Raw genomic sequence first — 16939 nt, forward strand, 5'->3', positions numbered from 1 at the left:
ATTCAGAGCATCCACACGGAGACGGTTTCCTTTGTTTTTCCGTCTCTTTCTATAATGACATACACTCCCTGATTCCGAACAGCAGTATCCCATTCCACCGTTCTATTATGCGATATTCTAATTCTGGAATGGGCTGTGTCCACGTTGAAGTCGCCGAGTCTTCGGTCTTCTGTTTTTCTATCTAGGTACATTGAATCCGACTCGACCGATATCTGTCAAGACGGATGAGCTTCGTGTTGCTCCCGTGCTGCAGATATGCAAATTAGAGACGAATCTACTTTTGATTCGTGGATTGTTTCTTCGTTTTTCCCTCTTTTCCGCGATTCCGCCGCTCGGGATTTAGCCCGACTCCTGTCCGCTTTCGTTTCCCGGTGCGGAGCTCATGACGATAAAAACGAATATTTTGCACCGACTTCAGAAGACGGAGCGAGCCCAACAATATTTCATCCCACGAAAATTCAAACCATTTTTTAAAAGCGGCGCGCGAGACAACGCGGAATGGAAACCAGTGAATAGCAGCGAAAGCAGTAAGAGTTTGCTGTTCAATCCATTTTCTCTTAACAAAAGAAAGAAACATCGGATCCGAGCCGCTTGAACAAACCTCTCATCTTCGGGGCAGGAACACCGACCGACGCTCGAAACCGATGCTTTTACACCGTGTACGCCGCATTCATTTACGATCATTTCGGATCCCAGGATCGATTTCGCTTGTGGTTCCAACCGCTATGGGCATCCCGGGCATTCGGTGTTGATCTTTTCAATCCCCCCCCTTTTCACCCCAGAGTCCTCCCAAGAAGGATAACTCAGTCAGCTAGCGGGTGCGTCGACAATTTGAAGCATAGCTGAATACTGTCAAATACCAATCGCGGTACAAATACGTTAATGTCTCCGGAGATCTGGGGACAGGCCGAGCAGGAGGAGTGATTTTGGATCAAGAGACATCCGGGAAGAACGAAGCGAACGAACCAAGTGGAAAAGGATAGCAGTCAGTGATTAATAAGTAAAGTTACCGCCCGACAAGCTAGATGAGCAATGAGATCGCGCACTCTGTGTGCGCTATGTTTAATATGGTTCATGAATCAGATCGCGTAATTTGATTAGGTAGTACGCGAGCCATCGTTCCACGGCGCTCTTGTTTGAGGCTTGGCATGGCGTGATCAGCTTCGTCCTGCCATCCGCTTGAGCGTTCTATCCATCCTTCCCTGCGCTCATTTCAACGTCGCGCCGATATATTCAACTTCCGTAATGCACCCTTCGGGTTCACATCTGGGCTAACTTATCTCCCCTTTGCTCTTTTCAATATAATTATTATCATTTATTTTTCATGCGCTCGAGATTTCGGATTGCGTCCCACTTATCAATTCAAACGTTCATCCGCAATGGGCAGTCTCAGCGTTGAAGTGAGCGAATCCGACCTCTCCAGTTCATTGCACTGTCATTGCATGCGAATAAATGCTTCCGTTTGAAGTTTCTCCCTGCAGAAGACTTCTTTCAGAGCGCAGCGCAGAAGCGTGTTCCGAAAATCTCCCTGTTCTCAATCCTCTCCCGCTCAGAAGCTGGTTAGTCAGTCTCCAGCCGAAAACGATCAAGTGTGCGACTGAAGCGTATCTCCGCCTTGTGCTCATATCCTTCAACCGTTGGCTGTATCGTGACGTCGTGCCGTCCCGTGCGTCGGGGGCACGTGTCCGACGTCGACCGCCGTCCCACAGGTGCGAGAACGGTCAATGCAGAGCTCCGTAAACAGCTACTACCTCATCCAGAAAGAAAAGGAGGAAACTGTCAACTGAGCGAGACGAGCGACCAGTCAGGCAACGTTTCCCCAACGACTCATTCGACAAATTTTGTCGTTTTCGATCGTAGATCACCGGGCGGATAGGGCGGCAGAGCCTAAATCGTCGCCGATAAAAGCATCTGTTTAAAACGGTTGACTATATCAGCGGCCTACAAGCCTCGAACATTAAACAAGACAGATGCATCATCGGATCTCTGTCTCTCTCCAAAACATTCGATCTATCCCAACGGCAAAACTTGCCGGGAACCACTCGGATGGGCGGCGTCAGCACAGCAGTGAAACTGCATACAGGGAGAGGAGCGGGAACGCTGAACGAGCGCTGGAGACTATGAAAGAGACATCATGAGTGCTGAGAGCGGGAGTCGTCTATATATGTATTTTGGATTTCGTCGAACGATAGGTTCGATTCCGACCCGATGGCCGCACAATGATCGCAGAATGCCCGATCGGTCGATGCTAAGCTTTAACATGGCCTGGACAGCATTTTACTCGAGCATGGCATCCGACAGATTCGGAGCCCATTCGTGTCTCTGGCTGACCGAGCGCTGTTATCCCCTTCCGATTATTTTGATTCATGACTTTTCTCCTTTAACTCACCACGACCTCAAACACCGTGACCGTGTAGTTCCGAGTCGGGCAGTCCTCGAAAATATAGCAATATATGCTAGCAGAGAACGTATTGTAATTAAGCGGGGGTCTCATTCAGGACGGAGCTCCGCAAAAAGCAAAATATTCTCCTTGAGGCTGAATTCCATGGATGGAACAAGGGAGCTCACGAACTACCCCGGATCCTAGGGGCATCCGCGGACGACGTTCCATGGCTCCAAGATAATTCCTGGCACCGGAAAAGAAGGCGTTTCCGGAGGAAGCTCCAAAGTGACCGGATAATCCCCCGCTCTTTCGCGACGGAAGAAATCATAATATCACGGTACAGCAAGAGGATGTTCCCAGAATTGGATCTCTCCCCTCACAATGAACATTCCAAGTTCAATTGTAGCTCCTTTCTGCGCGAATAGAGACTCGTGGCGAACGCACTACTGGCGGCCGGTCAAGCGGTCACACTTACAGAAACAACGACTCCGGATACGCGACCGGAAATTCGTCGGATACGTTCCCATTATGGAGAGCAAGAGCTCTGAAAGCGCGGACCACGACGGCGGTGAATGCGTCAGCGTCACTAACAGACACGAGACATTCAGGAGCGTTGCCCACTGGAATCATGCCCCGATGAGTTCTCCCCGTCTGACCGACTGAGCGAACGAATCGACATTAAACAAGGCAGGCGATTGCGTTCAGCTTATGGCCCACCCCTACGAGCGAAGAGCCAACACGGTGGCGCCGACACGGCAGTGATTCAAGCATGAATATAAACTATGAACGTGGCGGAAAAGCCGGCCGTCACCGTCAACGACGACATCATCAACGTCAGCGAGCCTCCGGCGTGCACGTCGGTCGTTTCTCGCCGGTCAAATAATCGTTAATATACCGATCACGAAAACGCGCCTTCGACGCGTTCTCCATATAAACACATTTGTTCCATACGATAAGGCAAACACTCGCTCATGGGGGTCGCTAATGAACGCGACAGTGAAATTCTGCTTTCCAGCTCTGTAGGAAAATATAATTAGCATGCGACAGAATCTTCCGACGATGCATGGAGGATCGATTTAAGAGGGAAGGGGGACCGTTCCCGATTTTCCTGTGACGCCAGAAGACTGCTGAGAGGTGCTAAGATGACCCGGTGAACCCTTGTTGCAGCTCTAGGTGAAGATTACGACACATAAGTGTCTGTGTGTACATAAAATCCAAGCAACAATTTGGAGGGTGAGTTGCTCACCCTGTGGTTAGTACTATCCTTAGCTTGGGAGGGCACCGGTCGTCTGCTATGATTACGCTCGCTTGCCTGCACGACTGCCCAGCTATATTCTGCCCGTATTGCAGTCAAGGGCGCCCGCTCCAGACAACGCCCAAGATCGTCAGGAAGCCGACCCGGCTCGGTCAAATGATCTTCATCATCTCCTTCTTCAGCAAATATTTATAAATGTGGAGTAGCTCACTTCCATCGGAGTAGACGATGGCTTCTGCTTTTTCGGCACGTCGGAAGGATAATTTGTTGTCGCTCCGGCAAGCTCCTCCAGCGAGAAGTTAAGGAGCAAGGCGCCGGTGTACGAATCGTTCAAGACAGTGATATCTATTTGTCATGACAAGGGGCGAAACCGCACCGTTTCTTAATGACGATTCGACCGAAAACAACCGTCTGCGAATCGAACGATCGTCTTCCGTTCCCATCGCGCCAGCCTCTTTCGGGGCAGATGCTCTTGTTGCTGCTGCCGCCGTCGCCGACGTATTTGAGCTAAGAGCCGTCAGCGCCTGTTTGTATGATGATGATGATGATGATGATGGAGAAAACGAGTTGTCAGCGTCTGAATGTTGATTGCTTTGGTTTTCAGAAGGATTCTGTTCCGTCTCAAGTTGCCGGAGACACATTCGTTGACATCGATCGTAATGAGAATAAACCCACACAATTCATTTTGTGATTTGAGCTGACGCTCGGCATGTCGTCGTCGATGTACGCTCGCATCTGGAATCCTGTCCCCGAGCGCTCTCCGACGCAATTAGCATGCAGGACGCCCATGTCGCCGAATCGGCCGTCGAGCAAACCGAAATGACGACATCGACGTGTCTATGATTCTATGATTAGCCCCCGCTCGCGGCGGAGTCGGCGCTCAGACTCTGAATTCCGAAGCCGCACAACGTGATTCGAGAATCGCGGTTGCGAACAGCCATCGATGGGTTCTTCTTGATGAATGACCGTAATTGTTGGATAATGTTGGGGCGATCGCTTTTCGGAGAGCCCCGCGCCACTGTACGTGGCGGCGGCCACGACGCGGCGACGGTTGGCTGTTCGTGGAGATCTCCCGCTGACGATGCCCCTGACCGGCCTCAGGGTGAAATGAAACAGTGGCATCGTCTCTGCCCGTCCTCTAGTAACAACAAGAGACGACATAAATGAACTGTAGGACACCGTCGCTGTACCTCAGGCCGGCGGGCCTGGTCCCCGTTTTCGTCCTGGCTACGGATAGCGAACATTCGGCCGATGAGGTTGCACTCGATGAGCAGACCGAGTGAGTCGTGTGGGAACAAATTATTTATCTATGGATGACCGTGATTGGTCGGTCTGAGGATATACTCGCGAACCAGGGAATCGTCTCGCTCTCCTGGAAGTTCCTTCCCAGGGCAAGATCCGAAGGAACACCGAACGGTTCGTCATTCGCCATCGGGAGCGTCCATGCTCAAAGGGGGAGATCTCGCATTCAAGATACGAAAACGGAAAATATGGTTCCTCTGATAAGCATCTCGACAGTCATTTCAGTACGAGCGTTTAACGCTTCCAGGCGACTGCTCATCACCTCCAGCGAGAACGGAAAAGCGACGGCGGCGGCCGGCGTCATCAACAAATGATCGGCAATGATAAGCATCTTGGCAAGAATTGTTAATTGCGAACCACGAAAACACTGCTCGCATGCTCTGTCATGGGTGCTGGGTCGGACCCTCTGCATCCTCGTTCGCTCTGCACGGCGTACGAGGCAGTGATGGGACCGGCGAGAGTGGGATTCGGACTGTTTCGTGTGATCGGTGACAAAATAAAATTGCGTCCGACACAAACACGGCGGGAACGCCCCCCGCTACGCCCTGCGTGTCTGGTGAGAATAAAAAACGTGAAAGTGTATGTATCTTTGATCTTGTTTTTCCGCGATAATAAATCCTTTCATTCTTCAAGATCTTTGACAAGACCGTGCCTGACTGACGGCTTCACCGTAATATTGGCTTGACGCCGATGCGAATTGGAACGTTTATCGCCCGTCGTAGATCAGCTCTCTCGCCCGGACCGGGTCATCTCCTATTCGCATCGAAGGTAGCTTGATGGAGAAGCGTAGAGGGTTCACGATTTCTCTCCATGTGATTCCGCCTGTCTTTGTGAGCTGCTGTCGTATTTGAACATCCGATCCTCCGCGCTATCAAAGCGAGAGCCCCAGAAGCGAGTGAGCGATAATCAGAAAGTTGTGAGAAAAGTATGAGGTAGGTTCGACTCCTCTCCGAACAAACAGGTCGAATCCCTGAGATGGGAGCATGCGATGGAAGTCAACGGGCAGACGATTAGGCTGACGGTTGGCGCTTCTGGAACGTCTCGTGGGAACGTTGGAATCTACGATGAGGATATGATATATCTATCGAGTCGTCTTTTTTGCGCTACACGGGCGATAGCAGTAGAGGCGGAGGGAGGTCGACTTCAATTCGACACGGCTCACTGAGGGTGACCGATGTCTACGGAGTTCCCGGAATAGCTCTGTGAGTGTTCCGGAACGAGCTCGCCTCAAGGAATCCGCCACAAATCGATCAGAGTCGAGATTATGAACCTAATAGGCGAATCATGGGGTAAGTAAATGATGACGATATCTAGGCAGATGGTGCCTCCGAATCCACGAACGAATGAGAAAAAAACGGCGACTTATCGGCTTCACTAAATGAAGGGTATCGTCACGCCGTCGCACCGGAATATCCGACGAGCTGGAAACCACAAGGGGCAAGGTACGATCACAGCAGAAATGCACCGGCGGAGCAATCGTCGTCCTGCTCCGCCGCACACCGAGTATCAGAAATGCGGAAACGACTCGCGCGGCGTTGACGAAAAAAATGAAAGTAAAAATAGTTGATGCTGTTGCTGTTGTGCCTTTCTTCTCTGTTTCGTCGACACCGACATTGTATCACCACCGAATATCATCGTGAGCCGGAATCAGTCCGTGGGAGAAGGAATTGTGCTGAGCATTTGGCGGACGGGTGGGCATCGCAATCCGCGGGGGATTCAAGCAAAGTCTAGCATGAATATGTGTTTGAGCTGGCTCGAGGAAGTCGCGCGTCGTTGCGGTGGGAATGGTTCCCACGGCTTCTTCGTGCTCTTTTTTTCTTTTCGCTGCTTTCTTCTGTCCACAACGTAACGGTCAGCAAAACGTCTGTTTGTAGAGCGACGGCGCGTGCCCAGCAGTCAGCGTTTTCTTCGGGGAATTGTGAGCGAACGCTGCGATGTGTCCTATTCTTCTCCCTCTCGAGCTTGGCGGACTCTTCTGGGCTGGAATCACAGCTCGGCTCACGGCGGTCACTTGCGAACGCCTTGGACACTCGGGATTCGCTACGGGGAGCAAGCGGTGCAAGTGTCGGAATCGCGCGGCGGAAACCCAATTGTTCGCCCAATCGAGCTAGTTGGTGAGAGAATGGGAATGAAGAATCTGATCTTCGAGCCTTGGAAGGCCCAATGATTGAAAAGACCACATGGAACTCGGATTTCTCTCACAGTTCGACGAGAGCACCCATCGCAAGTCTCTGGAGTCGTAGTCGATAACGGAGCACCAGAAAGTTTAGATAGCAATAGAAAAGCGTTGGAGAAACGACGCGCCGTCCGCCGCTTGCTGTGGCTTGCCGACTCTCTCTCCGGGGTCCTCAGGAGCGAGACTCTAGAGGGCGGGGCGTGTCTGCATTGGAGCGACTTCCGGCCCGCAACGATGCTCGCTGCTCCGATTGAACGGATAGATGTCGTCCTCGCGCGGCGACGTATGGATCAAGTCTTGGCGTCAGGATCAAAAAGTTTTCCCCGTCCGCGCTGATGATTCGATTTTTCTCGTGATTGCGATGACCGGCGAGGCGGGCACAGCGACGGATCGGCGAGTCGTCATCAGTTGTCGACATCATCTTCGGACTCGAAGAGCCTCAGTCCACTCCGTGCCACCGATCCTGTCGTCGATAGGAAAAATCGTTCTGCAGCGAATCATCATCGACTATCTCGGCATGGAGTGCGACCGGCACGGCGAAGTCCCAGAACAAGTCAACGGTCAGCCCCGGGAAGACGGGAATGTGAATGCGAGAGCTTACGCTACTGTCAAGGGTTTGAGGCGGAAGTAGCACCGTTACTTCGCGGTCCAGACATTCAAGAGTTTGAAGAATTTTTCCAGTTCCCTCACAAGAAGCGAATGAGCAATCGGGCCCACAGCTGTTCGTACGCGGACACGTTCACGCCCTAAGATCGAAACGGCGCGGCGGAGATGATCTCGTGATTCGTAGATTCTCGTCGTTGCGAGAAGCTTTCCCTGTAATCCTCAGCAGACTCGATTCTCGTCTCCTCACACTGAAAGAAACTTTTTCGGTGTATCCAATTTCTAAAGGTGCTCGACTGATTCATAGCCATGCAATGAATCGGAGGTTGGGCGATCGCCATTCCTAATGATGGGCAAAGGTTGAATGATTGTTCAATTCGGCAAAGTGGGAAACGTGGACGCGCTCATTCCTTTATCTTCGAACCAAGGAAAAACGTGACACCATTTCCAGGCTGAAATGCGTTGAAGCTTTTACTTCGGTACGAACGTGATAATTTAACGGTAACTCGACACCACGGATATTTTTCCCACAGAACTGGAAGCTTTCCAGTTATCTGAGACGGTTGCTTGACGTCCACGAGACCGAGTGAAGAACTGTGCCCGAGGGAAATAGATCTGCAACTTGCTTGTGACAAATCGAGCGAAAGTGGTTTCCGCGCATACGCTGAGCAGAACTGTATTCCGAGGGTCAGGGAAAAGGACGATTGTCGAGTAGGGTGGCAAAGCACTTCGGAACGGCTACCGGACTCCTCTCTGACAGAAAGAAATTGTTGCTTTTCTGTGAAAATAGAGCGAATTTATTCAAACTTCTTCTCGCATCTCTATCGAGTACCTATCGATGGGAAGATGAATCTCGTCGTGGATTATTATACAATCGTTATCGGACGTCAGTCCCGATCTTGGATCCCCTTTCGGTGCACCACGAGAGTATACGGTTTCGGATGAGGTCGTATCGATTCACATAGTCGCTACTCGACTGACAGTTGCTCTGCATCTCAGGTAACACATATGACTCCTATGTACAGTACAGGGTCGGAATAGGCATCCCGCACACGGTCATGCCAGCCTCCTCGACATGCGAATTTTATTCGTTCGATCCCGAGAACTCAGCTCCCGAAGCTCCCAAGGAGTGGGCCTGTCCGCCCAACAGTATGATGGAGACTTCGACGGGCCGCTGTTGGGATGCAGGGAAGCCGCTCATCATTTATTAACGGAAACGTGCTTATATAAATAAGAGAGTGTCGGGAAAGCAGAAATAGGGAGTAACCTACACACAACCGAGACATCGAGAAAAGCGAACGCCTCATCCGGCATGGCTTCCAGTCCGAAAGCCGCAACTCGAAGTCGATAGGGAACATCAGTTCTATACAATTCTCTCTCCTTATGGACGGTATTGTCTGCTTCATTATCTACATGCACGATGTCTCGTATCCTCTCCACTGTATCATCTACGTATATTTATCATCATGGAAAACCAATTCACGCAAAACGATGAGACGACTTATAATCCGTCCATTGATATCAAAACATATCGTATTCTATGATACCTGCACTCAACCTGTATTCTGTTCCGATTCCTTCAGTTTCACTCCTTGATATTATACGCCTATGATGGGAGTTTTCAATGATAGCGTGCAGAGCGATCGTCGTAACCGACGGACCACCAATTTCGGAACTTTGCACTGGCGGATCGGACTCGAGCTATGGAACTCATTTGAGTATATACCCTCTGCATTATTGAGTCTACCTGTCCTATTACAGACATATATTCATGTAGGTATCTATGGTAACAACATAATTTATATCTCTCTGACCAGCATCACCCAGCGAGATAATATTTCAGCCTCCGTTCTTTCTTCGTTTCGAGCTTTGGTTAATAGGTGAAAAAGGAACGAAGCCTCTAGAGTTTCGTTCCTATCCTCGAATACCCTCGTTGTGGCGTGAACCTCCTATTTACAGTCTCGGAAACGTCACGCTTACTCGCCTGTACTGAATCTTCGCGCTAAATCGAGTTCCCAAAAAGATACCTAAGTAAGGTCTTCGAATACGTCCCGCCTGATAATGAGAAAGTAACCTCATCAAGACGAGATCAGCGCGCTGCTCAATGCGCCGAAACGCCACTGCAGATGGCTCCGGCCTTCGAAGGTGACACTCTGACGGAGCGGGAAGAAACGACGAGGAAACCCCTGAGCGAATCAGTGGAGAACTGAGTGGGGAACGAATGAAGAGGTGACGTCGGTATTCTCAGCAGTGCGGAGCGCTAGCGGCCCGGGGCAGCCCTAGAGAGACTTAGAAAATCCACCGGGAAGAACTGGCCGCGGGAATCATAAGAAGGTTCATGGGTCGCTATGCGTTACCGCGGAGAAGAAGGAGGAAGAAGTTGGAGCGCTGCGCATTCCGGAGAGCACGTGAGATCTTTTAAGTAAGTCATGAGAAGGGAACGGAGAAAATCACAGATGAGGGCACTTTTGAGTTGCCTCAACCGATGCCGTCCTCGGTTCTCGCTGTTCGACTTCGGAGGTTTCCAGATCGATTCGCGTCGGTTCAATCCAATTCCACAACTCGCTGGAAACTCACCAATACTAATGAGCGAGCGGAGCGGGAAACTCACCGACTGAGCCGACTGGGGATCTCCGTCTGCTTGGAAAGAATCCAGCTTCGCACACCAGGACAAATCACGGTCCTCTTCCCCGCGGGTCGCGGCAGGGATTTAAGGAAAATCACGCATTGCGCTCCGATATTGATATTTCGTTCGCTCCGGGGCGGATCTCGGATCTCTTGTTTGTCCGCGTCGACTCGCGACGCGAGTAGTTCTTCCGGAGAAGTGACTCCGTCTTGAGGAGGCACGCGAGGAGATATTCAAATTTATTCTAGAGCGCCAAATGTGTTCCGGTCAGATAATTTCGCTGCGAGGAAGGAGGCTTCCGAGCTGCGAACCCTTCCATGAACAACCACCGGATGATTCCAAGCCCCTCGTGAACACCTTGACGTTTGCAGCGTGCGCTCATGATTAATGCATGGATTATGCTCAATCAATTGAGAAGAAGCCCGGGCAAGGCTCGCATGAGCTTCATGGAACAGCTGATAAAACCACATGCTGGACGCATCTACGAAGATTGTATGCAAACGAATGTTGATGTGCGCTAGATTATTCAGAGTGTCGGCCGACATCTGCAGGTGGCTCGCCTTGACTGCGGGTGCTCGCTCCCGCCAGAATTTCACCGAGCGCCGGGATCAATCCAGAGGTTCCGTGTGCGTATTGTATAAACACCTTTCTCGAGTGCTCTAGTACCGCTCATATCTCGACTCGGGTCGGACCCACCTGAACGAGTTCCCAGCTGAATATACAACCTCCCGATATTCTAAACTTTCTCATTGATCTGAGCTTTCTCTCCCAGGACAATTCTCGAAACTCAACGTCGATATCGCGTCCAATTGATAATTACAGCTGTTGAGCCACTGCTGCGCCGTCAGCTGATCGTCGAGGTTCATCGATCGCGTTCCGACATCGAATCAGGTCGACGTAGCCGGCCGTACCGAAATCGCCGAGCTCTATCAACGTTCAGGGATTGTCCAGATAGAGTAGAAGCAAGCGACAAGAGACCGACCGCCTGACTGAAACAGTGGCTTGGGTTGCGTTATCTTCTCCCATAGTGGTAGTAGTATAATAGAGGTGGAGGCAGCCGCGGCGGCAGTATCGTCATCTGACGAAGTGCTTTGCCTTCCCACGGTATAGCGTAGCGGACGTGGTGGCAAAGACGTTCATAGATCTTCGTCTCCTCCTCTCGACCCCCTTGGGCATGCCTCATTGCTCTCTAGGTTTGCCAACTAACGCCCTCTTCAAAAAATACTCGACGGGTGGTCGACCCACCGGCTACCGAGCCGCGGCGCTGGCATCGTCGCTCCCGCCTTCAGAGTGGCCTGGGGCAACGCCACAGTCAACCCCAGAGGTAGACCACCTCGTAGTGTGCACAGCCGATTCAAGGGTGGAACGGCTCTCCTCGAACGGTTGTCATTAAACTTTGACGGCTCTCGGCTTCTCGGAGTTCGCCCTGTCGCAGCGGCCACCGACCGTTTAGGAGACTGGGTAATACAAATGTCTTTCCATTGATTACACTCGGTGCAGGTCGGCTCTCTGCCATCCGGGTGAAAAACAGCTGCTTCTTTCCCTGACGGGCGGTGGAACGAAATATTGTTCTTCAAGGGGCATTGGCTTTCCCAGAACGGGTCCGAAGGCCACGCAGAGGCCCAGGGGTCCGACGGTAGTGATCAAAATTGCTGGACGCTCACTGTGGTCACGTTGGGTGGAGGTGGTCGCTGACCGTGGAATTGTACCTGGAATTCACAAATTACTCGGTAAATGTTTTTGCGACGTAAAATCGCATTCTAGCGCCCACCCCTCCCCGCGCCGATCGGACGGCCGGCTAGGCGACGACCTTCGACCGAACTCAGCCTGGTCCGTGGCATGGCCGAGCACTTGGCGTTACGGAACGGGCTCATTCGGGCTGGCAAGCTCGAACGTCGGAGTCGTCGGTCTGTGCGACCGATCCGTCGCTGGCCATTACCCCAATACATTCGGAGCAGAGCGGCAACTGATGGAGCCATCAACTCCTCCGGGAACGAGCAGAACCGCTGCTACCGCGCAAGAAGGCTTACCACTGTCCGAGCGGCGTCGTCGACAACGACCGAAAGATACAAGACGAGACAGCTCTCGCCACACCAATGCAACGCTTGCGAAGCTCACTCACTCACTCGGTAATCACCGGTGCAGTCCCTCACGTGCCGAGCTATTCTACTTGCATCAATTCGATCGAGGGAAGGATCGCCAGCCGACGAAGCGTCTCGATTGCGGTCGACAAGAGGCAATTACAGAAGAGCGAATTTATCAATCTCCGCTCCGATCCTCCCGGGAGGGGGATGTCGCAGGATCGGGCTTGGATGCGACGTCAATCTCGACGTCGCTGATCTCTACGTGTCGTCAATGGAAGGGGAAAACGATTCCTCACCTGTTTCTGCTGCGTCGAGTTGAAGTCTTTCGTCCGCATGAGGTGCCCTTCCCGGACCTGAGCGTACTCCGTTCGATCGGGTCGGAGCCTCCCATTGGGTCCCTGGGGCAGGTCGAGAGACGCATAGACCAGCGGCGACGGCTGTACTTGCTGGTGAGGCGGTTGCGACGAGGGCAGGGGAGGTCGCGATGACGACAAAGTTACGTCAGGCTTTGGGAGCTGTCGGAGGCGGACAATAGAAAGGGTTTTTGTGAGCGAATGAATGAACGAACCGAGGTCTTCTCGAGCCTGCATCCCCGGCAGGAAGGCCGCTCCTACGTACCACGGGAACTTTGATGGCGTTCACGTCGTACGAAGCCTGCCCGGTCACCACTGTGTTGTTTTGGCCGCTTCGCCCGCCGTTGCCACCGCCGGCGTAGAGGGCGTCAGGAGGGATCGCAGCGTTACCAGCCGGTGGTTTTCCGTTAGGCTGATTTTTCTTAGATTTAGGCGTCAATTTGTCTCGAGACGTATTGTGAGTCGGTTGTGGATGTTCTCCAGACGAGGAAGATCCCGAATCGCTGTTGGGATCGTTCTTGAACATTCCGCTGGCACCTGCAACAACAATTTCGGATCACTTAGCAAACAGGGTGGCGTCCGGATCCGTCACTAATCGATTGGCATTCGTTCGGCTCGCACAGCTCCGAATACCCGTTCGCATTTCCAGTTCTAGTCCGGGAGAAATATTGGTAAAAAAGTCACGAAGCAAAGCGGCTCGACGGGAAAAAAATTTGGGTGGGGAATGAAAATATTCCCCTAGGGGGGGGCGGTCCGAATTCGTCGGATCATCACGAGTAAGACTCCGCTGACCATTCATCCTATACAATCCAGGACGCTTGCCGGAGCTCCCCGGACTCAGGCGAGCAGTGTTCCAGAAGATCTTGGGGAAATGATGCCCGCAGCCAGGGGATGTCCGAGTGAGCATGTTCGGAACGAGCTTCCATGCTTGAATCTAGGTTAAAGTGAAGACGCTTCTCGATTCCGGTGTCGACACGGCTCCAAAATATGACTAAATTTTATTGTCCGTGAACACGCTATGTCCTCAACCGTTTCGATCAAACGCAAACAGAGTAGTTTCCGTGGCGAGTAAACGACGAGTCGTTTGGCTTCAATGACCTAATGTTGTGCGGTCACAAAACTGACTCCCCTCTTCTCCGGCATCAGCTTTTCTCCGAGGATTCAAGTTCATTCGTACTCCTCCTCTAGAGTAACGAATGGAACGTTCAGCCCAGGTCAGCGCAATATGTTTCCGCATGTTTTCGCGATCCCCACTCGCTGCCGTCGTACTTTTTTCCAGTTTTCATTCAGTGCAATCTGAACATTAGGAACGACGGTCCACACACCGAGCTTCTTGCTTCCCTCTCACACATACATACAATGCACACATTCCTCGCGGACTGTGTCGGTAGAAACAGCTTCAACAGTTTTCTTTCTCCATGCGAAGGAAAGGGCTCCAGAGCCCAACCACCATTACATTTGATGTATCAAGAGGTCACGTGCAAAGAACTCATCCCTGGTATGGCACGGTAGAGGTACCCAGAGTAAATGAATCTCGATAATAAAATGAACAGTATTCGCTGTTCTCTGCTATCACGTCTCAGATCAGTCCTGTACATCGGGATTTCGCGTCCGTCAGCGGGCAGTTTCGAGATAATAGCCGGGTGAAATCGATTCGCTAACAACCTGTGGTCGAATGGCGGTCTTTTCGGTTTGTTTGCCCCTCCGAATGTCGTTCGTGAGAGTCTGGGAATGGATGCACCGAACAGTGCGAACGGAAATGAGAATTTTTCTCGAAGTTCTCCCGTAATCCGAGGGGACGGCTGATTAGAGCCGTCACTGGAACCCCGGGCCGGCCACCTCAGGAACGCTGGTCGGCTGTCATGGTCTCGACGCAGAGGACCTCTCTTCCATCGAGCCGAAATAAAGGCTCCGTAGATTCTACGTGAAAACCCAACACGGCGTGTCGCAATGCACAGATACCCTATTCACACATACTTACACTTCTTATTTTTATGGCTAAATCCTCCCTTCACGCAAGGCCCGCTAGCAACGTTTCTTTGAACAGACTATGAACACTTTCTTACAGTGGCTTGTCAGCGATGCGCCGTCGAGCCTTTGGTCTGAAGATTTCGAGACAACTGCTTTGGAATAAATCCATTATCGGAGGATCTTTGAGGAAAATACGAGCAGTTGAAGTCGGACCCATAATCGGCTCACTCCTTGTAAATCACATGTCAACATTCACTCTTTCAGCAGCTTCGCGACGCAAGAGGCACGGTATCGAAGACGAGACTCATTCCATGATGGCACTCTCGGAGCCTCAAAAATCTTCGCTCACGAAACTATCCTTTCCCGAGGCTAAAGATTTTTCGGATCCGGGAGCAGACGGTCCGCGTGCCACTCAGAGATTGGTAAACATGAACATCCTGTACAGAACTGAGTTTTTTCTCTTAGTTGAACATAGCGGTTGTTTGGGTAGAGTAACCGAGAGTGTGCCGGTTTGAGTTCGTAAGTGCCTGGTGGCGGGAGTTCCGGTGCGGTCGTTGAGTGCGCGGAGCTCGGGTGCCGAGAGGCGGATGGCTTTCGGAAGAAGCCACCGGTCTGCTCGTCGCGTAAGCGTTCTCTGTGAGTTCTGTCAATGGCAGAGATATAGGTCTGGGTCTTTTCATAGTGACGATCACCCACTCTTCGTCCTCGTAGTATTCTTGACCTTGCTGTACCCAGTCCTCCTGATTGAGTGAATATCACAAATTCAGAGCTTGGGGCGTCTTGCTGCTGATATCTGAAAGTTGCACAGCGTCAGTGACCGGCTCGCGTCGCAATCGTACTCCCAAAATTGTCCAAAGTCAGAACCATGCTTGCCGCGAAGCCGAAAGACCTGGAGACCCAACAAACGAAGGAAATAAGTGGCATGGAGCGTCAAATGGATTAGGTAATTTCAGCCATCAAGGACAAAGGAGAAGTTTTGATCGATCGGGTGAGTAGGGCTCAACGGAGGGAAAGCGTGTGGAGGAGTCGTCAGCGACAGAGAAGGAGAACCCTTTCCGGAACGGAACTTACCATGCTATTGGCGGCCGGAGGATGATCGGGAATAGCGAAAAAAACTCAGGAGCGTAAAAATTATACGATTGTCTCGGGGTCGAGAATTCAGTCAGGGGAACGGTTTCAGGAGTTTCCATGAGGGAAACGAATTCCGCAAGCGCAAAAACTACCCATGGGTCTCTATAATAATAATCGAGATCGGGGGAAGCGCTACGATTCTTCCCAGTTCGAAAAATTATTATCCATATCCGTGAGGACGAAGATGGATCTTGGACTCCGCTCCAGGAAATGCTCGGAAAAGTCTACATCTGCGAGAGCTGGATGCTCGGATTTCCATGCACATCAGGGAGGTAGACCAAAAAAGTCGATTTCGTCCACGTTTCATGTGACTAGAGCCCATGGAAGCTGATATGCGTGCTGGATTTTTTCCCCGGAACGTTTTCTACGAGCATTTTTCCGCAGGCAGAACTTTCGACGCGAGAAGCCTGTTTCCAGCGCCTATCTGACATGCACACGAACTAAGTAAACTTCGGAGCCGATTGTGACCGGAGCAGCTGCTGCGCGGATGGAGCCCGCAATTATTTTCACTTGGTGACCTCACCATCTAACGGACCGCTGCTCGTCGTCAACCAGACTCGATTCTCCTACGCTAAAATTACTGGGCGGCTGATGATCCAACAAAACAAAACTTCAAAAACTGAAAAGGAGCTTGCGGGTTCATATCAAAACGAATCTATCGACTTACTGTACTTCCGGGTGAAGCACAACTTCTCTGAACGAACCAGGTAAACGAACACCGTAATTGACACGAGTAGGAATGCAACTCCCCCAGTGGTCATCGCGAACACGAGACTCATCGAGACGGGCTCTGGAAATATGAAAAAAAAACGTCAGACTCCCATTCCGATGTCGATTAAATTACGCATAATGGGAATGAAGCGCGTTCCCGTTTCGATTCTGAGTGAGTGTTTCTCTTCGCTGCGCTGTTTTCTTCATTCGTCGTTGTTCGTTGTCGATGAGAACACGCTCTTCGAGGAAAACTCGAGAGGAACACTCGAGAGCTGTTCCGAGTTCGGCGGCAACGTCGTTCTCGCCGTCATCGCGCTTCTGAAGCGCTGGCGGCCAGCTGGAGA

The 16939-nt window shown here is 51.5% G+C and overlaps 1 protein-coding gene across 1 annotated transcript in view; it reads right to left on the reverse strand.

The window, feature by feature from the left end:
* Nucleotides 1–11988: 11988 nt before the first annotated feature.
* The window catches only part of LOC100897315 (kin of IRRE-like protein 2), a 62677-nt gene continuing 57726 nt past the window's right edge, over nt 11989–16939 (reverse strand). Inside the window, exons 12-15 of the mRNA XM_029112443.1 lie at nt 16552–16674; nt 13048–13319; nt 12783–12944; nt 11989–12054 (exon numbers count right to left, since the gene is read on the reverse strand). Coding sequence (XP_028968276.1) covers nt 11989–12054; nt 12783–12944; nt 13048–13319; nt 16552–16674 — 623 coding nt within the window. The remainder of the gene's footprint in view (nt 12055–12782; nt 12945–13047; nt 13320–16551; nt 16675–16939) is intronic.

Source organism: Galendromus occidentalis, unplaced genomic scaffold, assembly GCF_000255335.2.
Source record: "Galendromus occidentalis unplaced genomic scaffold, Mocc_1.1 scf7180000077501, whole genome shotgun sequence".
In the NCBI taxonomy this organism is placed as follows: Eukaryota; Metazoa; Arthropoda; class Arachnida; order Mesostigmata; family Phytoseiidae; genus Galendromus; species Galendromus occidentalis.